Consider the following 23,965-nt stretch of genomic DNA (forward strand, 5'->3'; position numbering starts at 1 on the left):
TCCAGCTCTGCCCCCAGCCAAACCTCCTTTCCAGAAGTCCAGAGGGCCTCTTTGCATGCGCGTGCGTGCCTGCGTGCCTATGATGTCATCCTGTTGACATCCGTGCATGCGCAGAGGGCCCCCCGACGCGGCCCCAAGCTCGGGGACTTCCAAAACCTGGGCAAACTGCCGGGTTTTGGAGATCAAGTTTCAAGTTTAATAAAATTTTGATTTGATCGCAAAATCTTACTTCAATGCGATTTACAAAAACTATTAAAATTGGGGTAACATAATAAGAATAGCACATTACTCAGACAATTGAGTTACACAACTATGTACCAGCCAAACACAAGGAAAAAATAAAATGGATTAAATACAATTTATAAAGTAAATCAAACAGGGTAGGATATTGAAACAGAAGGATGGGTAAAAGATTGCCTGCTCGATTTTACTTATAGCTCTTTCTATTACTTTAGGGGAAAAAAAAAGTCTTGGGGGTATAAAAAATGTATGTAACTTAGTTAAAAGCTTCCTTAAAAAGCCAGCTTTTTAGGAGGTTTTTCAATTTACCAAGCAATTTTTCAACCCTTATATTAGCTGGGAGGGAATTCCAGATTTGAGGGGCTGTGACAGAAAAGATCGTGTCTCTCCTAGAGTAGATGACTCTTAGTGAAGGGATTAGGAGGAGTGATTTCTCGTCTGATCTTAAAGATCTTATAGGAGTTTAGGGAATTAAAAGTTTTTCTAAAAACGCAGGGTTTTTATGGACATCTGAGAACCCTAAGCACTACAGTAGAGGATCCCATCCAGACCCAGCCATGGGTCTGAGAGGGCCTGTGTTCATTCACATCTTATGTGCTCAGTGGTGCCTTGCACAACCTAATCTGACATGCAATCAGACTTGCGTGCTTCAGCAAGCCGACCTTATTGAAAATCTGATGTCCTCTTCGATTTTACAGTTGTAATTGTGGGTGAGAAAATGAACACTAATTCTCTTTCCACACCATTTGGCAGGATCTTCGCTTGAAGCTTGAGTGGTTTTTTTTTCAGTATGGTGACAGTTACCAACACAGCCTGTAGGGTTATCGGAAACCTGAGTGCCTGCAGACGTTTTAAATGGCTCATTAACACTTAACGGATCATATCATACAACGAAGGCCCCCTTTTCACTTCCTTCCCGGTGCAGAGTCAGTTGGTTAAATTTAGTTACACAAACTAGATGGAGCGGCTTTTATTTTAGAAGCCCTAGTCACAAGTTAAACATGTAAACAGACATCCACAAAGAGTGAAATTTCTCCACTCCCTCTATCTACCTCGATGCAATTTGCTGTCCTCTACCTATTTCTTATGTAACGCTCACTTCTTGCATCCTGTAATTCGCATATTGTCCAGCCTTCTTCGAATGTGAACCGCCTAGAAGTCTTTCGACTATAGCGGTATAGAAGAATAAAGTTATTATTATTATTGATCTTGTGGAAAGCGAGCATCACGTGGTCTTTAGGCCCTCCTTAAATGTGGCTAATTTGCGCTCCTCTTTCCACAGATTGGTTGATCGTCACAGTGTCTCTTATTTCACTGGCACTAATCCTTGCTGTCTGTATAGCTGTCAATAGCAGGAGAAGGTAAGCAAATCTTTGTCTCTTCCGGCTGGAGATGCCGTGGTTTGAGAGATGTTAAAATGCAGTGCCTTGTTAACACACAAATTAAATCGCTGCAATCACCCAAGTGTCACATCGGCCTTAGAATGTTCAATCTTTGGCGTAGCGAGAGTGGGAGGTGCCCCCCTCGGCCCTCTTCTCAACCTCCCCCCGTCGCGCGTGCTCTGCTTCCCTTCCCCATACTTGTTTAGCTTTCCCGGCGCTAGCAGCATCCCTGACTTGATTCCGGCACAGGCCCTCCCGCTGACATCACTTCATAGTCGTGGGAAGCGGAAGTAATGCCAGAGGGGTGCGCCGAGGCCGGCGCAAGCAGCAGGTTGGAGCTGCTGCTCGGGCCGGCGAAGAGCTAGAGATACGGTGGCGGGGAATTGAAGGCGCGCATGGGGTGGGCAAAGAGTGGAAGGAGCGGGGGCAGAGTGGTGCCGGCACCCCCACCAAGACGGCGCCCAGGGTGGTCCCCCCTTACTATGCCTTTGTGTACAATATTATCATGCATTATTTCAATGCAATAATTCTATAGTCGAAAGTGCTTTAGTAAAGCATCCATTACCTGATTGTTGCAATTGTCCCGGTCTTGCTGCTTCTGAATAAGGGGAACTGATGTTTCAGCCGTCGTGCTAAACTAAACTAAACCTTAAGTTTATATACCGCATCCTCTTCACGGAAGTGGAGCTCGGCACGGTTTACAAGAACTTAAAATATAAGAAGAGAAAGGAAAAGGTTTACATGAGCTTACATATAGAATGGAAGAGTAAGGGGGAAAATAGAATTACATGTTAGAGAAGAGCCAAGTTTTCAGTTGCTTGCGGAATAGTTGGAGAGAGCCCAGGTTCCGCAGCGGGATAGTAAGGTCGTTCCAGAGACCTGTGATTTTGAAGAGAAGAGATTTTCCCAGTTTACCTGCATAGAGAATACCGCGTAGAGAGGGGAAGGATAGTTTATATCTTTGGGCGGGTCTGTTGGAGTCAGGACTCGAGGAGTTAAAGGATAATGGGATTAGAGGAGGAAGGATGCCGTGAATGATCTTAAAAGCCAGGCAGGAGCATTTGAAATGGATTCTGGAAATCACTGGGAGCCAGTGAAGATTGGACAGGAGTGGGGAGACGTGGTCAGATTTGCGTTTTGCAAAGATCAACTTGGCTGCAGTATTCTGGATAAGCTGGAGTCTTTGGCTGTGGCTTTCTTCAGGGTGTGGCATGAGGGCTGCAGCCAATCAGGTTTGAGAAGCCGCTATACATAAAGAAAAACTGGAGACCACTGGAAGCCACAGCACGATGGCTGAAATGTCAGTTCCAGTTATTTAGATGGGGCAAAACCTGGACAACTGCAACAATCTCAATGCCAGCCTCATAAAGCCTAAAAGAACATGGCAAATTCCTGCTGGCTGTAAGGATTTTAAAATGTTCCTATGTAGGGTTACCATATTTTCCTCTGCAGAAACCCGGAAAACGTGTCCTTTTGGAAAAACCGGAACCCTAGCCACGCCTCCAGGCCCGAGTAGTTCCGCCCATCCCTGCCCTAATCCCACTCCCAAGCCTGCCTTAGCCCCGCCCCCACTGCCTGCTCTTTCCAGGCAGGGAGGAAGTCTGCACATGCACAGACGGTACGTGATGATGTCACGCGCATGCATTCGACGTCATGGCGTGATGGCTGGACATACGCGGACTTCCTCCCTGCCTGACACAGCTTTTCAAAACCTGGACAAAGTACTGGGTTTTGAAAAGCCGTCCAGATCCCCGGACATGTCATCAAAAGGAGGACATGTCCGGGGGCATCTGGTAACCCTACACATGACTCCGCCCTGTTCTGCCTCTAACCCCGCCCTGTTCTGTCCCAGCCCTGCCTCATTCTGCCCCTGGCCCCACCCCCACACAGCCTCTTCTCTTCCCTGACAAGCTCCAGCCGCATCTGGAGGGCCTGGAGCATATATGGATATGTGTGATGTCATCCGCGGATGCTCAGAGGCCCTCCAGATGTGGCCGGAGCTCGTTGGGTTTTGGAAAGTCCTTCCGGGAACCCGGACAGTCCTCTAAAAAGAGAACATGTCCGGGTAACCCTATTCTTCTGTGCAATAAAACCCTCTTAAAGAACTTAGTTGAAACATCCATAAGCTTAGTGTAAAATTTCAAAAGCTGGCATCGTCTCTTGATGAACAATACTTGATTGTTGCAGTTGTAATTGATATTTTGACAACAAATGTTGCCTGTACATTTCCTTTCAACATGTTCATGGCTTGAGTATTGTTTTCTGTGAAAAGTAGGTCTTATACTTCCTCGAACATGAAGGAACTTTGCCTAGGCATAATGGAAAATGGCACTCCTGTTGCAAAAAGTGTTGGCTAGACCCTTGCCAAAGTAGATAATTTGGGATCTAGTTTGCTTCCTTCTTTTTTTTTTTTTTTTTAAAGCAACAAACTAGTGCATTATACGATACAAGCATGATCGGAAAATTCCATTGCAACCTTGCTTTGGTCACACTATCTACATAAGCTCAGAAATAGAAGACCTCTGATCGTGCTACGAGAGACATATTTAAGCTAAAATGTCAACCATATGGTGAATTGCCCAGACAGTTCATATTCCTCTTTCTTCACTGGTGGTTTATGTGATTGGTCAAGCTAGTTGTCAGTTACCCAACGAGTCCCACCTCTTCTACCGTTACCATAGAAACAGCCAAAATATGACAGTCGATCAAAAGCAGCCAGTATTTCACTAGGAGAAAAAAAAAAAATCCGCATCTGGAAGTTGGAAGCTGTTAAGTGTCTTTATTGAGTAGAAACATAATCTAACTTTGAATTTCTGTCTATACAAATGTTTTCTCATGCATTTCAGTATTATCCCAGTTGAATTGTAATCATTTAATCACTGGTTACTTCTAATGCTTTCAGCTCTCCCGGTCTAATATAAAGGACTCAGGCTGGGCTTTAGGACAATTATTTGAAGGTTCTGAGAATAAAAATTTGACATCCATGAAAAGTGTTTCAAAGAAAATATAGTATTCGAGTTCTAGTACTTTCCGGAAGAAACCACTGACAGTTCTGGTGTTTGGTTATCTACCCCAGGGGTAGGTAATTCCGGTCCTCGAGAGCCGGAGCCAGGTCAGGTTTTTAGGATATCCACAATAAATATGCATGAGATAGATTTGCATCTCAAGGAGGTCAGTGCATTCAACTTCATCCCATACATTTTCATGGTGAAGATCCTGAAAACCTGACCTAGCTCCGGCTCTCGAGGACCGGAATTGCCTGCCCCTGATCTACCCCCACACACTGTTCTCTTTTGTGTAGTTCCTGTTGGTTGCTTTTGAAGGATCAGGAGAAGGACCTAATGTACCAAAAAGCACTGGAATCACCGCTCTAAGAGAACTGTGGATAATGAAGAGGTTATGATAACTTGGGACATCCCCAACCAGACTGATAAGATGCTAAATGCATAGAATTCAGACTTGGTGGTAAAACAGAAAAACACCAGAATGGTGTTAGCTCTAAGTGATTACTCTATAAATTGTGAGGAGATACAAGATCTTTAAGTATCAAGGAATGTAGACCAAGACTATGAAAATATGGCGGAAAGATACAGAAATATTTCCTATCCTTTTGGGTGCCACAGGTTTGGTTAAAAATAATTTTTAAGCGCACCTATTTAGATTATTTTTATATGCTACATCTTCTTAGAATTACCATATGGCTCCAGAAAAAGGAGGATGGATTGAGACATCCGGGTTTTACTTCCATTGCTTTCAGTGGAAGCAAAACCCAGATGTCTTAATCCATCCCCACATCTTCTGAACTCCAGAAGAAGCTCTTTCTCTCTCTTTGGCATAATGCAAGGTCTATGGCAAGCATTAAGAGTAAATTTAAGAGACTTCATATACCCTGACTTATGAATGAGTTTTCTTACTGTCATGGTTTGTGCAAACCAACCCGTTTGGAGATGCTGCCCCAGGAGAAAACTTTTCTTTGGAATGCATTTGATTTTGAGATTTAATAGACTGCTTTACATCGAAGGAAGTACTATTAGGAATGATTTATTTCTTACCAACAGCTCTCCTTTGGAATATCTTTAATTTAGAAGGGGGGAGGAAGAAAAACTATTGGTGGTAGGAAACTCCAGTCCTTGGGGTTTCAAGTTTATTAAAAATTTGTTGTACACGCAATGTCAAGTACTTCATTGCGTATGACAATTTAAAAATAGGAGACAAAAAAATAAAAAATTTTATACAAATAAACATACAGTATCTACATACAAATAATTACCGATACAAAAGGGGAGGGGGATGAACTACAATCTTTAAAGAAAATAAAGAAACATTTTATACAAATAAACATACAGTATCTACATACAAATAATTACCGATACAAAAGGGGAGGGGGATGAACTACAATCTTTAAAGAAAATAAAGAAACATTTAGGGAAAATACATCTGGCGAAGAACAAAGAATAATCATGAAAGCATGGATAAGCCTAGAAGAGAAGGATTTTATCCATCCCCTTCTGTCAATTTATATTTTATTTTAACTCGATGTATTTTATACAAGTTTCCAAGTTTATTTACATAGTAAGGGACAGTAAGGGAATTTTTCAAGTACCTTTCTTATTTCTAATCTTAATGTATATTTTCTGTAAACCGCTTAGAACCTAACGGATGTAGCGGTATATAAGAAATAAATTACATTACATTACATTTGAAAGACCGGCCATCAGCAAGTATCTGGTCGGTTTATATTACCTCTTGTACCTTCCCTCCTGTCATGTTAGTCTTTTACAGTTTCTGTAACTTCCCCCCGTCTTCCACAGTTAGTTAATTGTCACGTGGATACGATTTTTATTTCTGTTTTTAAAAATTTTTATTGATTGTAAACCGCCTAGAGAAATTTTGATAGACGGTATATCAAAGAAATAATAAACTTGGAAACTTAGTTAATCCAAACAAGGAAGTTAAGTATTTTATGGACCAAGAAGCTGATCCACTGAAGTATGCTACTGAATTAATGTGAGATAATGTGTATTGTTTTTTAATATATCTCATTGGAAATCATGGGGTCTTTGGTAAATAACATTTTTAAATGTTAATGCAGTGGACCGTTATAAAGAATTAGCCTATTAATGTGTATAAATACTGATTATTGCTGTTGTCTGGGTCTTGCCACGTCTGGATAGGTAGAACCGACGTTTCAGCCATCGTGCTGTGGCTTTCTTTAGGGTATGCTGTGAGGTCTGCAGTTTGTCTTTATATATAGTGAGTCAACTGACCTGATTGAGAACAGGGAGGACCGTTGGTCATGAATTTGAATTTTGGCGGGAAAGTTCATTGGTGACAAATTTGAAATGTGGCGGAAAGTCTGTTGGTCTCAGATTTGAATTTTGGTGGGAAAGTTCATTGGTAACACAAATTTGAATTTTGGCAAGAATGTCCGTTGGATACAATTATAAATTCTGGTGGGGAAGTCTGTAGTCACATTTATTTTTAAATTTTGTCAGAAAAAAGGGGAGTGGAAACTTTTAGATGGAGGGAGAAGGCGTTTGTCCTCATCCCCGGACCTTTTTGCACTGAATTTCTTTTGGAGTGGTTGCCGTGCTTTGTTTATGGAGAGCCCTTTCTCACCATTGAAGTTATTAGGGTGTCTTGTTATCTCTATTGCCTCTTTGATTCTTCTTGGCCACCAGCGGTCTTCTTTCTCCTAAGAGACTTGGGGGAAGCCACTACTTGCCCTAGATCGGAAGCATGAAATGTTGATACTCTGGGGATTCCGGAATCTTGCTACTCTTTGGGGATTCTGCATGGAATGTTGCTCCTATTTGGGGTTCCAAAATCTTGTTAATCTTTGAGATTCTGGAATGTTGCTACTCCTTGGGTTTTGGCCAGGTACTAGTGACCTGGATTGGCCACCGTGAGAACGGGCTACTGGTCTTGATGGACCATTGGTCTGACCCAGTAAGGCTATTCTTATGTTCTTATAAATAATGTATATGTCCTAATTATTTGTTATGGATATCCTGGAATGCGAGCATTTCTCAAGGACCTGAATTGAACATCTCCATCCTGTAGTATCCCTTTCGTATTGTGTGATGCAGTGAATCTTACCCCCTCCTATTTCTCATCTCTCATTTTGAACATTTCAGATGAGAAAATAGGAAATTAATGATGCATTTGGGAAGCTGGCATGTGGGAGCAACTTCATCCATTCCTCCTTGATCCTTGCAAAAAAAACTTTTTCTATCCCCAGAGTGAAAATGTCAAGAAATTTTCCATAGTTGATTTCTCCCCTCTAGATGGAAAGTTTTATTAATCAAGAGAAAAAAATGGAGGTTGGAATATAGTTCACAAAATATTGCTGATACCAGTGGGTAGAAATTAATCCATAGTCTGCTGTTGTTTACAGTAGATCAATATAAAACTTTTGGGCCAGACTTCGGCCTTCCTTGACTGAGTTAAAAGCATGATTCTTATGATCATGTCGTCTACCAAAAGAATTATTAATATCCAACACCGGGGAGCTTTTGAGATACAAGCAGTAGAGTGCATCGCTCTGGGAGTGTCAGTGGGTGCTGAACACCTCCCAAAACTAAGCAGGCTCCTTCATTGCACCTAGGAAGGGATCATTTGTATTGTGCTTGGCCTCCCCAGTCATTTTGAAAAGTAGGCCCCTATGAGCAGGGATGCAACGTTTGCTGTAACTGAAGGAGCCGTGGCTTTTGAGGCAACGTGAAGTCTGAAGCAAATACCAGCCTTCTCCTTCCCTTCAGCTTCTCTGGTTGATGTGTGTGGTTGTGGTAAACTGCAGGAAGTAGCTAAGCACTCCTCAGTTGCTATCATAATAACACACACACAGAGGAAGCAAAGGACAGGAACTGAAGGGTCTCCCGGTGTGGATTAGGGACTGAAATGATGAATGCTTTAGAACTTTAAAACCATCTGCCTGGATAGCTTGAGGACAGTGGCATATTAAGGGGGGGGGAGAGGGGGTGGTTTGCCCCAGGTGCCAACACCCCTCTTTTTTTCGACCTCCCTTTCCACTCTTCCCCCTACCTCATGCACGCCCCATCCCTTCCCTCATACCTGTTAAACTTTGGTGCGAGCAGCCACCAACTTGCTGCCCACGTCGGCTTCGGCGCTCTCTCTGAAGTCTCTGCCAGGACCCGCGCCTAGGACGTGATGTCATAGAGAACGCCAAAGCCAGAGGGGGAAGTAAGTTGATGGCTACTGGTGCTGAAGTTAAAGAGGTGCAGAGAAGGTGCGTGCAAGCGTGGAAGGGGGGTGGAAAAGAGGGAGGGGGCACCGCTGCCCCTCGCGCTGCTCACCCTTGCTACACCACTGCTTGGGGTTCTTGGGAAATGATTTGGTGAGCGCACAGAACATGGGTGGAGCAGAGCAGGTTAGAAAAACCATTGGAGAAGAGATCAGTCGTCGTACCACATGACCGGTGGCGGTCAGATGTTTTGCCAGATGGATAAAAGCTACAGGATCCCTACTGGGTTCTTTCACCTGGTTGACCATTTTCTCCCAACTGATTGACTAATTAGAGGACAATTCTATCAGAATTCCTATGTGGCATCTATTCTATAAGAGAAAATAGCTGTTTATTTTCCTTTATAGAATTCTATCGTAACAAGTTAGAGACATACCTATAATTTAGGTATGAGCCATAGAGCTGGTGTACGTGCTTGAGCTTCAGTGCCAGAGATATGCTTGTGCTCTGCACAGACTCAACTCATGTATATACCTACCTGTGAAATACATGCTATGTAAGATTAAGAACATAAGAATAGCCTTACTGGTCAGACCAATGGTCCATCAAGGCTGGTAGCCTCACGGTTGGCATCCGAACCTTAGCTGCACCCTATTTATGCCAGGATTGTCCTGGCCTAAATACCTGCGTCTGTCCAAAAGAGTCACCTACATGAAAAACGGTTCATAGTCAAAAGCACACGCCGACAACCCAGCGCAGACAACTGAGCGCAAGGCGGAAGCGCGCCGAAGAAAAACAGTATTTTAAGGGGCTCCGACGGGGGGGTGGAATTGGTGTGGAACCCCCCCACTTTACTTAATAGAGATCACGCTGGCGTTGTGGGGGGTTTGGGGGGTTGTAACCCCCCTCAGTTACTGGAAACTTAACTTTCTCCCTCTTCTTTAGGGAAAAAGTGAAGTTTTCAGTATAACGTGGGGGGTTACAACCCCCCAAACTCCCCACAACGCCGGCACAATCTCTGTTAAGTAAAGTGGGGGGGTTCCCCCCTACACCCCCCCGTCGGAGCCTCTTAAAATACTGTTTTTCTTCGGCGCGCTTCCACCTTGCGCTCAGTTGTCTGCGCTGGGTTGTCGGCACGCCTTTGTTGTTTGACCTGTCACCTGAAAAACATAGAAACATAGAAACATAGAAAGATGACGGCAGATAAGGGCTACAGCCCATCAAGTCTGCCCACACCATCGACCCTCCCTTTTAAGTCTAATGTCCCATTTAAGTAGATTTGTAAGAATGCCATTCTACTGCCCCGCTTTTTCAAGTCTATACCCTAGTGATCCTATCCTTTGGCTGACCCTCGTAGGGATCCTACATAGGTATCCCATTTATTCTTAAAGTCTGGGACGCTGTGTGCCTCTATCACCTGCATTGGAAGCTTGTTCCAATGCTCAATCACTCTCTCCGTGAAGAAGTACTTCCTGGCATCTCCACGAAACTTCCCTCCCCTGAGTTTGAGCGGATGACCTCTTGTGGTCGAGGGTCCCTTCAGGAGAAAGATATCATCTTCCACCTCGACCCGTCCCGTGATGTACTTAAATGTCTCAATCATGTCGCCCCTCTCCCTACGCTCCTCGAGAGAGTAGAGCTGTAACTTGCTCAGTCTTTCCTCATACGGGAGACCCTTTAGCCCCGAGACCATCCTGGTGGCCATCCGCTGAACCGATTCAACTCTGAGCACATCTTTACAGTAGTGTGGCCTCCAAAATTGCACACAGTATTCCAGATGAGGTCTCACCATGGCTCTGTACAATGGCATCATGACTTCAGGCTTCCTGCTGACGAAGCTTCTCCTGATACAACCTATCATCTGCCGTGCTTTAGATGAAGCCTTCTCCACTTGAGTGGCAGCTTTCATATCAGCACTGATGATTACTCCTAAGTCTCGTTCTGCCGTAGTTCTGGTTAAAGTTTCTCCATTCAGGGTGTAAGTTCTGCAAGGGTTTCTGTTTCCGAGATGCATGACCTTACATTTCTTGGCGTTGAAGCCCAGCTGCCAGATCGAGGACCAGCTTTCTAGAGTACGCAGGTCTTGCTCCATAGCATCCTTTAGATTATAGTCGTTTACTATATTGCATAGTTTGGCATCATCAGCGAATAAGGTTACCTTGCCTTGAAGCCTTTGAGTCAGATCCCTAATGAATATGTTGAAGAGGAGAGGGCCCAGGACTGAACCCTGTGGCACTCCGCTAGTCACTTCCGACATTTTAGAGAGAGTACCATTAACCACTACCCTCTGAAGTCTGCCACTAAGCCAATCTTTGACCCATGTAGTTAGAGTCTCTCCCAACCCCATTGATTTCATCTTGTTCAGCAGCCTGCGGTGTGGGACGCTGTCAAACGGTTTGCTGAAGTCCAGGTACACGACTTCTAAGGACTCGCCTGAGTCCAGTCTTTTTGTTACCCAGTCAAAGAAGCTGATAAGATTGGACTGGCATGACCTACCCTTGGTGAATCCATGTTGACTGGGATCCCGGAGATTTTCCTCGTTTAGGATCGTATCCAATCTATACTTAACCAGTGTCTCCATGAGTTTACACACTATTGAGGTGAGGCTTACCGGTCTATAGTTCGCAGCCTCAGCCTTGCAACCCTTTTTATGTAGAGGAACGACGTTGGCAGTTTTCCAGTCCAATGGTACTTTCCCCGTACTTAGTGAAAGATTGAAGAGCACTGCCAACGGTTCTGCCAGAACATCTCTCAATTCTCTGAGCACTCTTGGGTGTAGATTGTCCGGTCCCATGGCTTTGCTCACCTTGAGTCTTGCCAGTTCGTTATAGACGTCCCCAGGTGTGAACTCAAAATTCTGAAACGGGTCATTCACGTCTTGTTTCTCTTTCAACTGTGGTCCATGTCCTGGTGCCTCGCAGGTGAAGACTGAGCAGAAATATTCATTTAGTAGTTCTGCTTTCTTGGAGTCTGCCACTGCGTAGTTTCCGTCCGGTTGTCTAAGGCGTACTATACCGTCTGTGTTCCTTTTCCTATCACTGATATCACACACCCAAGATCCACCCCAAATCATGCCTACTTTGTGGTAGGCCCCTACCACCCAATTAATTTTAATATAAATCAATTATGAGGTGCTAATTGCTTGTTGGTACCAATTAAGCTTTGTAAATAATTAAGTTAGGTGCCTAGATTGACACACTCAGCCAATCTAGGTGCCTATCTGTAGGCATCTTTTATAGAGTCTGGGCCTCTGTGCTATTCTAGAAAGGACACTCAGCTTTGGGCATGAGGATTTATGCCAGCTGAAACCTGGTGTAAATCTTGGCATGCGATTTGGGCTTGGATCCTCACTATTCTGTAACACTGCACACTTCTTTTATGAGTGCCCCTGACCTGCTATTGCCCCGCCCACGGCCACACCCCCATGTAGGTTGTGCATGGTCCATCGTAGGCACCCATTGTTACAGAATAGCATGCAGCCCGATTGATGCCTAAATCATAATTAGTGCCGATTGCTTGATAGCTGCAGTAATTAAATCATTAGAGCCCATGACTAATAGCCCACATCCAATTATGAGTAGCCAAATTTGGATAACCCTTAGGGGGAGCGAATGTACCTCGTAGTTAACACAGAGATTACTAGCCTAAAGGGGTGCAATTCGCTGCACCCCCATTGCACTCTGTGGACTACACAGCTGCCTTGCCCGAAGAGCTGGGAATGCTCTTGCACTCAACTTCCCGTAACTTCAGTCGTTGGTCCATGTTAGGTACAACACCTTAGCGCGGCTTGACAAATAGGCCCCTTCATCTATAAGTCCTGTTAATCGATCTCTTGATGCTTTAGAAATGGTAGCATTCTTGTATTGACAAGCCCCCGTTAATTCTTCAGAACTCTCTCTTTTTCAAACAGATGCGGACATAAGAAAAAGCTGGTGATCAACGGCAGCAAAGGACCAGTGGAGGACGGGAGAATGGAAGAGGTGAACGGAGAAGCCAGCAGGTCTCAAGAAATGGTGCACCTGGTACATCAAGAACATACGAGTGACACAAGCGGCAGACTAATGTCAGCTGAGCAAATACGAAATCAGCAACAAGTGGACATGAAAATTGGGGTGTAAACCTTTTCATCTTGTCAAGAGAAAGAGAGCGAGAGAGAGAGGTGGGATACCGTAATCCTAATATGAAACCAGGACTGGAACTTTCAGATGTGATATGCTACTGACGCTTTCTGGCCTAACTTCTTGTGTATTATCTTTGTCAGTTTTGATAGGGTCCAAGTAAGAAAATGTCCTCTCCCCTCCCTCCTCGCTCACTGCCCACCGTCGTGGCCTGAATTCAACCTTTCCCCCTTCATTAGCTCCCACCCTTGGGCTTCGGCAATCTAATATGTTGCTCAGGGTTGCTAGAAATGGGATTTGCTTTAGCAGCAAAAAAAAAAAAGTCTAATGAGAACAAAGGTACAGCCTGTCTTTTGACGAGACCTTCGGGAGACCGATGCTAGAAGTTTCCGGCTATCTGTAAGCACAGCACACAGAACTAAGTAAAAAAAAATGAGGGAATTGATTCAAAAATCGGCCTGTTGCCTGGCAGCCAGTGGGTATTAGCAAGGCTTACGTGGGTATTTTATTTTTAATAATATAGAAAATGTGCCAGACAAGGTGTAAAAAAATTTCAGAATGTTTTCTCGGTGAGGTAGGGGGGGGGGGGGGCGGGGTCCTTCGATATTATGTTAAAAGAATTTTGAATAGCGATTGATTTGCTTTATTTAATACATGTAAATCCATGTTTCATGCTTTGTGTACAGGTACCGGGGGAGTTTAAGGGGATGGAGGGCTCTTTGCTAACTCATTCCGTTCTCCCATGATTTTCGAACTCACCGTGAAAAAGAAAAAAAAAAAAAGCAACTTCACTTTTTCTGTACTGGTTGCATTTCTGTGGTCATTAGTTCTCATATAGACTAGGGTTTTGCTAAAGAAGGGTTCCGTTTCACTGGGTTTCCAAAAGAGGCTCTTGGTGGACTCTAATGGATCATGAACTTTTGCGGACTGGAGGATGAGTTGACCCAGAAAGTTCTGCTTCTCAACCGGCTCTCTGTTTCAGCTCATTTCCATGAAGGGTGAACGCAAACCTTAAAAAAAAAAAAAAACCCACCCAATAACAGCAGAATAAAGAAAATGTCATGCAGATGGACGGCATTTGACCAAGATTTCTACTGCTCAAGGACAGTATTTTTGTATCCTAATATAAAACTGTTAGTAAGCAAATCCCTGAAGTCACAGGGAAATAACTTTTAAAACCAATAGGAGGAAATATTTTTTTACTCGGAGAATAGTTAAGCTCTGGAACGCATTGCTGGAGGATGTGGTAAGAGCGGTTAACGTAGCTGGTTTTAAAAAAAAAGGTTTGGACAAGTACCAGAAGGAAAAATCCATAGTCTGCTATTGAGACAGACATGGGGGAAGGCACTGCTTGCCCTGGGATCGGTAGCATGGAATGTTGCTACTCTGGGGATTCCGGAATCTTGCTACTCTTTGGGGATTCTGCATGGAGTGTTGGTACTATTTGGGGTTCTGAAATCTTGCAAATCTTTGAGATTCTGGAATGTTGCTACTCTGGGGATTCCGGAATCTTGCTACTCTTTGGGGATTCTGCATGGAATGTTGGTACTATTTGGGGTTCTGGAATCTTGCAAATCTTTGAGATTCTGGAATGTTGCTACTCTGGGGATTCCGGAATCTTGCTACTCTTTGGGGATTCTGCATGGAGTGTTGGTACTATTTGGGGTTCTGGAATCTTGCAAATCTTTGAGATTCTGGAATGTTGCTACTCTGGGGATTCCGGAATCTTGCTACTCTTTGGGGATTCTGCATGGAATGTTGGTACTATTTGGGGTTCTGGAATCTTGCAAATCTTTGAGATTCTGGAATGTTGCTACTCTGGGGATTCCGGAATCTTGCTACTCTTTGGGGATTCTGCATGGAATGTTGGTACTATTTGGGGTTCTGGAATCTTGCAAATCTTTGAGATTCTGGGATATTGCTACTCTGGGGATTCCGGAATCTTGCTACTCTCTGGGGGATTCTGCATGGAATGTTATTACTATGTGGGGTTCCGGAATCTTGCTTCTCTTTGAAATTCTGGAGTGTTGCTACTATTTGGTGTTCCAGAACCTTGCTACTTTTTGATATTCTGCTTGGAATCTTGCTGCTTTTTGGGGTTCCAGAATGTTGCTACTATTTGGGTTTTTGCCAGGTATTGTAACCTGAATTGGCCACCGTGAAGAATGGACATTGGGCTAGAAGGACCACTTGTTTGGCCCAGTATGGATGTTCTAATGCTGCCCAGGCAGGAGTGGGTAGGAAGGATATCAGACACAGGTATAGATTGCTATGCACGGTTGTCTTGGTCTGCCCAAGAATGATTAAATGGATAGAACTAATCTATCCAGTCATTTTTCTTAATTACTGTTGTTGAAACAGTCTCAATTTAAGCTAGCAAGATCACCTTGTATAACAGCGTCTTTAAGAATCTTGGTCATTCACCTCTAACATCTATGGCGCATGCTGGCTTCTTGCCAAATATACACAAAGAATGACCACAGCCCAATGGTATATTTTATTATTATTTAAAATTTATATTCACATCACGCTGGTTAAAAAAAAATAATAATAATATTGACTGCTGTTACCACAAAGTGGGAAAAACGCGTCAAGACTTATCTAGCTAATATTTTTAAGACTTGTTAGGGAAGGTTAATGACCTTCCCATATATTTATTATAGAATTTTTTTATTGTTTTAGTTGCAGGGTTAACATAAATAGTAATTCTTTGCTATAAATCTTTTACTCTGCCTTTCCACGTGACAAGTTATACATGAGATGCTTTTTCTGTCTGTTTTGGTGCGACATATTTGTATCTAATAGAAATGACTAACAATCTGTTACCAAAATATCAGTAGCTGGTAAAATCCCTCTGGATTGATGACGCGTTTGTCAGTGGGGGAGGGACTTTTTCTTTTTTTAGGGGCAGATATTTTGCGTGTGTAATACACGCAAAATATTTGGTCCACTGGGAAAAAAAAATGGAAACCCCCCCCCCAGTTACCGACAGGTCTAGAGCAATCGGGTTTTAGGATCGATAAAATAGGCATTGATTGTTTGGCTATTGTGCATGGGGGTTGTACTAATTTGCATGGGTCGGATCGGAAAATGGGCGATCACACGCGGTGGGCCGTTTAGTGCATCGGGTTGGTTATCAGCGATCGTCGCTAAAGCTGGGAAAACAGGTTGACGATCGCTGACTTTAGTGCATCCCCCAGTTAGGCATTTGGATATGTAGAAAACAGCCTCGGTAGTTTTGGGAGCTGTTTACATTGCTACAAATCCGAGTGGTAGGACACCGGGGGGAGGTGGGGGGGGGGAGCTGCAGAACGTATTAAGGGTGGGACCTGGTTTGATCATTTATTCAGGAGGAAGACAAAAACTGACTTAGATAACAAGAGAGATTCTACAAGTGATCAAACTTATCTACACCCAGCGGTCGGGGTTGTAATATTATAGACAGTCAGCAGGCTGGATAGGCCACTTGGTCTTTATCTGCCATCATCTACTACACTGCTGTGTTTTCGTATAGTTATCCAGAAAACCTGAGCTGCGTCTTCCCGCTGAGGACATAAGAACATAAGCAATGCCTCCGCTGGGTCAGACCCGAGGTCCATCGTGCCCGGCAGTCCGCTCACGCGGTGGCCCAAACAGGTCCAGGACCTGTGCAGTAATCCTCTATCTCTAACCCTCTATCCCCTTTTCCAGCAGGAAATTGTCCAATCCTTTCTTGAACCCCAGTACCGTACTCTGCCCTATTACGCCCTCTGGAAGCGCATTCCAGGTGTCCACCTGGAAGAACTTCCTAGCATTCATTTTGAATCTGTCCCCTTTCAACTTTTCCGAATGTCCTCTTGTTCTTTTATTATTCGAAAGTTTGAAGAATCTGTCCCTCTCTACTCTCTCTATGCCCTTCATGATCCTATAAGTCTCTATCATATCTCCTCTAAGTCTCCTCTTCTCCAGGGAAAAGAGTCACAGTTTTTCCAATCTCTCAGCATATGAAAGGTTTTCCATCCCTTTTATCAGACGTGTCGCTCTCTTCTGAACCCTCTCGAGTAACGCCATGTCCTTCTTAAGGTACGGCGACCAATATTGGACGCAGTACTCCAGATGCGGACGCACCATTGCCCGATACAACAGCAGGATAACTTCTTTCGTTCTGGTTGTAATACCCTTCTTGATTATTCTGTTTGCCTTCTTAGCGGCCGCTGCGCACTGTGCCGTCGGCTTCATTGTCATGTCCACCATTACCCCCAAGTCCCTTTCTTGGGTACTCTCATTCAATAATATCCCTCCCATCGTATAGTTGTACCTCGGGTTTCTGTTTCCCACATGTAATACTTTACGTTTCTCAACGTTGAACTTCATCTGCCATCTCGTCATCCATTCCCCTAGTTTGTTCAAGTCCCTTTGCAATTCTTCGCAGTCCTCTTTAGTCCGAAGGGCTGTTTCTTTGCTGTCGGCACTCTAATGAGAATCATATACCACTGGCATTTCACAGGTCAGTTTTTGCTGGATTTCTCAGGACTCTGTTGGCATTCGTCACTATTTAATTAACTCATGTATGAAATGCCAACTAAATACCTTTTAGAAACACTTTATAACCGTTACTGCGCGTTGAAAGCATAAAAGCCACCAAATATTAGCACATTATTTCCAAGCCATTCTTTTAATATAAATAAATTGCAGTGAACAGATAACTTCACAATAGTTACATTTTCATTTTCTCCCTTCCCACCCCCACCCCTAAGCTCAAGGACCACCATTGCTCCATTGTAGAAAGATAAATGCAACGGAACAGGCTAATTATAAATTAAGCAAGCGGTTTCGGGCAGTAGGCATTAATGAGTTCCAAAACGGTTCCCAAGTAGACCCCAGCCTTCTCGCTCCAGGAGAATCCAAGTGGGAATCCTCTGTCGTTTCCGTCTGCAAATACTGTATGCGGAGCGCCCTCCATTGTGCCAGGGATAGGGGCGTCGCAGCCAACCAATGTAATAACAGAGCTTGAACTCCCAATAGAAGGGTCACCTTCAAAAAGTGCCTCATGCCCTTAGGAACAGACGCTGCTGCTGTACATTTAGAAAAAATCAGGTGTCAGAACGCAACGGGTCTGCCATAACTCAGAGATGTACTGTAAAATCCCCCTCCAAAAATGCTGAATTGCTGTGCAAGAATAAAACATGACCAAGGGTAGCTGTCTTATGCTCACACTTTGAGCAATTAGAATCTGGACTAGAGAATGAAATGGGGACAAATTTGTCCTCGTAGGAACTCAATTTCCCCATCCCGTCCCCTCGAGTTATGTCGCTGTCTCCTCTCCCTGCCCCATTCCTGCAAGCTCTGCCTTAACCACACAAGCCTTGAACACTTATGCTTTTAAAGTGTTTGAGGCTTGTGCAGATGAGGACGGAGCTTAGGCATTGGTGGACTGAGGCATTATGACATCACAATCTGAGCTCTAGAACATTGCTACTTAGGATTTTAAAGCGTTTGAGGCGTTTGAGATTGACCAAAAGTCTTGGTTCTTTTGATACCTTTACTAAAAGGACAAGATAGCTTAAGTTGTTGGTCACCCCTTGCAAAAAAGAATCTATAAAGATTCCAAGATAAGAGAGTAAAAATACCGAAGAGGATTTTAAAAGTGACACAGGCATATTTAAACTGGACTCTATAAAGTACACAGGGAGCCAACAGGGAGTCTGCATGTTGTGTCTTGTTTGCTTTTGTTTGATTAGTTTTGGAGTTTTCTTTCTATACCTCAGCATATGTATGTAAACCATTTTGACTTGTATTGCAGATAAGGCAATGAAGCAAGACTGAAAGAAATGATAAACGATACACATTCCATAGGCTCTTGAGACAAAGAATTTTCCAGGGTTTTGCTTGCGATGCCTTGATTAACGAGCTTTCTGCAGCCAGTCCCGTTAGAGAACACAGCATCGGCAATTGACTGGATTTTTTCTTAAAGTTAGCAGTCGCACGGTGCTACATCATCAAGCTTTTCTCCACCTTTCTACAGCCCTAACTACCTGTTGGGTTTGGCAAGACGGAAACGGCCAACGTTCTTTCCGTTCCCTCAGCATGACCGTCTCGATATAACGCTGCAGGTTATATGACCAATGAGAATAAACAGTTTGGCTCAGAGCTGCGTGCATTGGGGTTCTGTAAAGAGGTGGCTTGTTTTCTAGTGACCTCTTTTGAGGTTTCTCGTTTCTGAGATCATTCCATCCATCGTGGTTCTAAAGCAGCAGCTTAATCCTCCCTTTTCAAGAGCACGCAGTCTTCAACTTGGGCACAGTAGGCAATGCCACCTGTTTCATGTTAAGCAACCATTTTAATTTTTTCTGCTAACGAAAACGTTCTCTCATCTCATTGAGCAAATATTTTATTAGTTCTGAATTCCAAAGGAACGGTGGACATTCAGACTTTAGAAGATTAAAAAAAAAATAAATAAAATTACCACAAGGCACAGTAGTCAAATAAAGTAGCACTGCCCATTTCATGCCTGGCCCCCCCTTCAAACTACCAACTATGATTAACCCATGAATCCTTCTTTCCTGCTCTGCCTTAAAAGCTCTTTTGATTGCCGTTCCTTAACAGATCCCTGGAATTCATCTGTGGGGATTGTGTAGAGATTCTCGAGAGACTTTGTTCAAGTTCTCTCTCTTCATTTGTTACTGCTGAGGAGTGGGTGGTGCAGTGGTTAGAGTTACAGCCTCGGCGCCCTGAGGTTGTGGGTTCAAATCCCACACTGTTCCTTGTGACACCAGGCAACTCACTTAATCCCTCCATTGTCCCGGATACATTAGACAGAGTGTGAGCCCACCGGGACAGATAGGGAAAAATACTTGAGTATCCGAATAGGTCGTAAGTGATATATAACTGTTACTCAACAGAGCTTACAATCTGATTTTTGGAGATAAATAAGCACGATCCGTATTTTCCCCCCTGATTGTCCCTTTAGGTAAGGTAATGAGATTGTTCCAAGTCATGAGGGGAAGTTTGGGCTGGACCTGAGTTTGTATCATGGCATGCATGGAAATACTGAAATACAGCATTCTTCTTTCTAAAACAAATGGGACCACATGCTGTAGGGTAAAACTGAGACTGCCTATGCTTGTCCTTTTTGAGACGGATATTCAAATTTGAGAACCCAGGAGAAGAAGCCCTGGGGGGGGGGAGGGAGGCCTTATTTTTTTGCAGAACATAGTCATATTTTTTCAATTATGAGGGTCTGTTGCCCTGTTACGTGTAAAGAGAGGAAAATGTTATAAGTGGTATTTTTCATTTAGGAAAACCTTTATAAAATTATCCCCGTTCCCCCTAATTCTATGCACAAAGTTGCATGTGCAGGTTATAGAATATCAGTCGCAGTGTAACTTAATATGATCATTAGCTGCTAATTGGCATATTCAGTGAAAGAGCAGCCTCTTTATTTAGGACTCACATGTAGATCTCATTTGAAGTTTGTGCTCTTGTCCAGACCCCTCTGACTAATTAGAGCATGACTGAGCAGGGTTGGCATTAGAGGGTGCAAACAGGACAATTGCCCCGGGTCCTTGTGTCATAGAGGCCCCCAAACCTGCCCAAAATGGAAGCCTCCCAAATTGCTGCCCTGGGCTCCAGTATTTCTAACACTGGGTCCACGATTCAGTCTATCATACCTGCCCTTTGCCTGAGTAGGAGTCAGCCATGTCAGCCATGTTGATGTTCTATTGCTGCAGCACCCTTGTCCTCCTGTAGGGGGAAGCATTACAAATTGAACATCTGTCTGAATGAGAACTGATCTGCATAAAATACTATATATCTCGGCCACCTTTGTGAAGCCGGTTTAATTAAATCAGCCCCTGCTTCCTGCTCAGGCTACTCGGCTACATTTATCCCAGTATGAGAAAAAGAAATGTCGTAGGCTGGTATTTTTTTTTCTCTCAGGTGTGAAAAATGTCATGATCTGTTCACAAAAGCCACGTCGGGGGACATCTTTGGGCAATTAAACTGCACATTGTTTCCAATATTGGCATAAAAGTCAGCCAGCACACTGTAGGTGATGCTTCTTTAATTGGACTTCGTACATTTATAATCCGGGCAGTGTTCCATGAGCAAAAGATGATGTAATTTGAAAATTCAGACACATGCACAACGCAGAGGCTATAACTTGTGATTAACGCATGAGGTTATCCCGATCTAAAGGTCTCACGAGTTGCTTACTAACCTGCATTTCTACATATCTACATCCAAACAGCTTTTCTGGAAATTAGAAAATTCACGCTTGCCACCCCAACGCTTGTTTGACTGTTTTTGCAGCGTTTTGTTTGCAGTTGTCTACCTGGCATATTTGACACCTGGAGTGGATCATTTTTAACAAAAAATTTTATGAAGAACAAGCACAAATTGTATCTCTACTAATGCTTCGCCCAGTGGCCCCTCCCCCCCACCTCCGCAAACTCCTTCCCCACACCCCTCCTGCCGCACTCGTACCACTTCCCTTTCCCCGTACCTCTGTAATTTTTTTTTTTTTAAATAAATTTCCAAATAGAACTTAAGCAATAAATACTTGTAAAGCGAAGCATGAATGCCCGGGAATCGAAAGAAAAATATTCATTTGCAATTTAGAATTCCGCAGTTTAGAGACGTAAGCGTTTGAGTCGTGAAGGCTGCTTGTCCGTTCTGGGTCTCCGCCGGCGGCGCCGCGGTGACATCACGTGCACGTCGTGTCTGCGGGTGCGTGAAGGCCCTCAGTATGGGTCCCCGACGCCAGTGGGGAGGTGCCAGCAGTGAAGAGGGCCGGAGAGAAGGCGAGGCACTGGTGCCGGCTGATGGTCTACAGGACGTGTCTTTCGCCGTGAGAGGCGCATCGCGTAGGCAGTCAGCCTGCGCCGGCCCTTCTCCTCCTCCCCAGTGTGCCACGGCACACCTGAAATCTCACGAGGCACACTAGTGGGCCAGGGCACCCAGTTTGCGGTACACTGGTCTATGGGAACAGAGCTTGCTGATTCTGAGCCCCTCCAAGGAATAAAGTTCACCTTTAGTTATGAGGAATGTCATCTCTAAAGACATGAAGAAAGTGTGTCACTCTCTAGTCCCGGGGGGGGGGGGGGGGGGGAGCAGCAAGACCATCTGGATTTTTAAAATTGTCACAGTGCATATTCATGAGATCAAATCCATACTCCTCCCCCTCTTGAATTAATAGAATATAGATATTCTGTGCGTCAACCCTGAAAAGCCCTATGTAAGAAATCATGGCGTTAATGTTATTCCTGAACAGTACACAAACATGTTTTTTTTTTCCCTGCAGATGACAATAATTTCAGGTTTTGGACAGATTGAACAGTTGCCTTGGTTAAAAAAAAAATGACTGTATTTTTCGCATTTCAGTTCTTGAAAAGGTCTTTTATTTTGTCTGGGTAACGTTGATGTACTTTTGTACTTTGCCCCTTGTATTCTTTGATGCTTCTTCGTTGTGCAGCATTTCGTGTTTGGTCTGGAACGGGGGGTACAGTAGCGTCATAGAGCTGTACAGCCTTGCGCAGATCATCTCCAAAGCACTTTGATAGATCTGGCCAAATTGTTTTGCCCCACTGCTGTTTGATTAGAAAGCACCACAGTTTCCATCCAAAATGTTATTTTTAGGTAAAAATTTACTGAATAAAGCTTGGAGAGTTTATTTTCTCAATGTTGTCTGTAACTCAATTAGGGGGGGGGTTCTTTTGCTGTGTGGAGGTGGATCAAGACTCATTTCTCAGAGCTGGAGAATTCGCAGACCTTCATCTAAGTTATGGAGTAATAGAGAATGACCATTTGCGTCCCCGCAGATAACCACGGGAAACCTCAACCTCAGTCCTTCTACACCAGCATTCTTCAACGCAAGGCTTGAGGGTCAGTGGCTGGGCCCATTCGGACTCCGATTCTTATGTGAGCCAAGTATAAGATAATGAAGTCATTGTGACATCACTGATGAGGTTGGCTCTTCAGCATTGGTGGAATGAGGCATTATGACATCACAGTATCTGCTCTGGATACCAGAACTGTCATGCTTTAGTGTCTATCTCAACCTCAGTCCTCCGACACCAGCATTCTTCAATGTAAGGCTTGAGGGTCATTGGCTATGTCCATTCATATTCTGATTCTTATGTGAGCCAAGTATAGGATAATGAAGCTATTGTGACATCACTGATGAGGTTGGCTCTTCAGCATTGGTGGAATGAGGCATTATGACATCACAGTATCTGCTCTGGATACCAGAACTGTCATGCTTTAGTGTCTATCTCAACCTCAGTCCTCCGACACCTGCATTCTTCAATGTAAGGCTTGAGGGTCATTGGCTATGTCCATTCATATTCTGATTCTTATGTGAGCCAAGTATAGGATAATGAAGCTATTGTGACATCACTGATGAGGTTGGCTCTTCAGCATTGGTAGAATGAGGTATTATGACATCATAGTATCTGCTCTGGATACCAGAACTGTCATGCTTTAGCGTCTATCTCAACCTCAGTCCAGCATTCTTCAATACAAAGCTTGAGGGTCAGTGGCTGACTGATTCTTCCCTCTCTCCTTAATAAATGACATAGAGATGGTTTCCCGTGATTATCCGCGGTGACAGGGACAGTGATGAATTTTGTCACGGTGTTATTCTCTATTGTGGAGAACAGCAGAATCAATTTTAAAATGGCCTGGATTAGACCAGCCAAACAAGCTACTCACTTTCTCCTTGCTACCAATAATAAGAACAAGGTTATTTTTCACTCACTTTCAGCAAATCCCTGGGTGCTTCTCTCGCTGTGAATCACAGTTGGCCTCATGACTGGGAAAGAGCTGGTGCCAGGCCTGAGGTACCACACCCGGCTTTTGGACTCCTGCTCTTTGGTAGGCAAGATGCAACAACTTCTCCAAAATGGCACGGAGAGGAGAAGAAACCTAGTGGCTAATGGTCCAGGCTAACATCCAGGGAAGCCCAGTTCAAATCTTGCCGTTGCTTCTTACAATTTTGGCCAAATCAGTTGTCTCAGCTTCAAACTTACTGTAGATTGTAAACC

At 43.9% G+C, this 23,965-nt stretch overlaps 1 protein-coding gene across 2 annotated transcripts in view; it reads left to right on the forward strand.

Moving 5' to 3' along the window:
* CD44 (CD44 molecule (Indian blood group)) overlaps nucleotides 1-14,001 on the forward strand; it is a 78,623-nt gene extending 64,622 nt beyond the window's left edge. For both annotated transcript variants that reach the window (XM_033928681.1, XM_033928682.1), the window contains exons 7-8: nucleotides 1,523-1,601; nucleotides 12,737-14,001. In XM_033928681.1, the coding sequence (XP_033784572.1) occupies nucleotides 1,523-1,601; nucleotides 12,737-12,944 (287 nt within the window). In that variant the 3' untranslated portion in view covers nucleotides 12,945-14,001. The remainder of the gene's footprint in view (nucleotides 1-1,522; nucleotides 1,602-12,736) is intronic.
* The last annotated feature ends 9,964 nt before the right edge of the window (nucleotides 14,002-23,965 follow it).

Source organism: Geotrypetes seraphini, chromosome 19 (genome assembly GCF_902459505.1).
Source record: "Geotrypetes seraphini chromosome 19, aGeoSer1.1, whole genome shotgun sequence".
Taxonomy (NCBI): domain Eukaryota; kingdom Metazoa; phylum Chordata; class Amphibia; order Gymnophiona; family Dermophiidae; genus Geotrypetes; species Geotrypetes seraphini.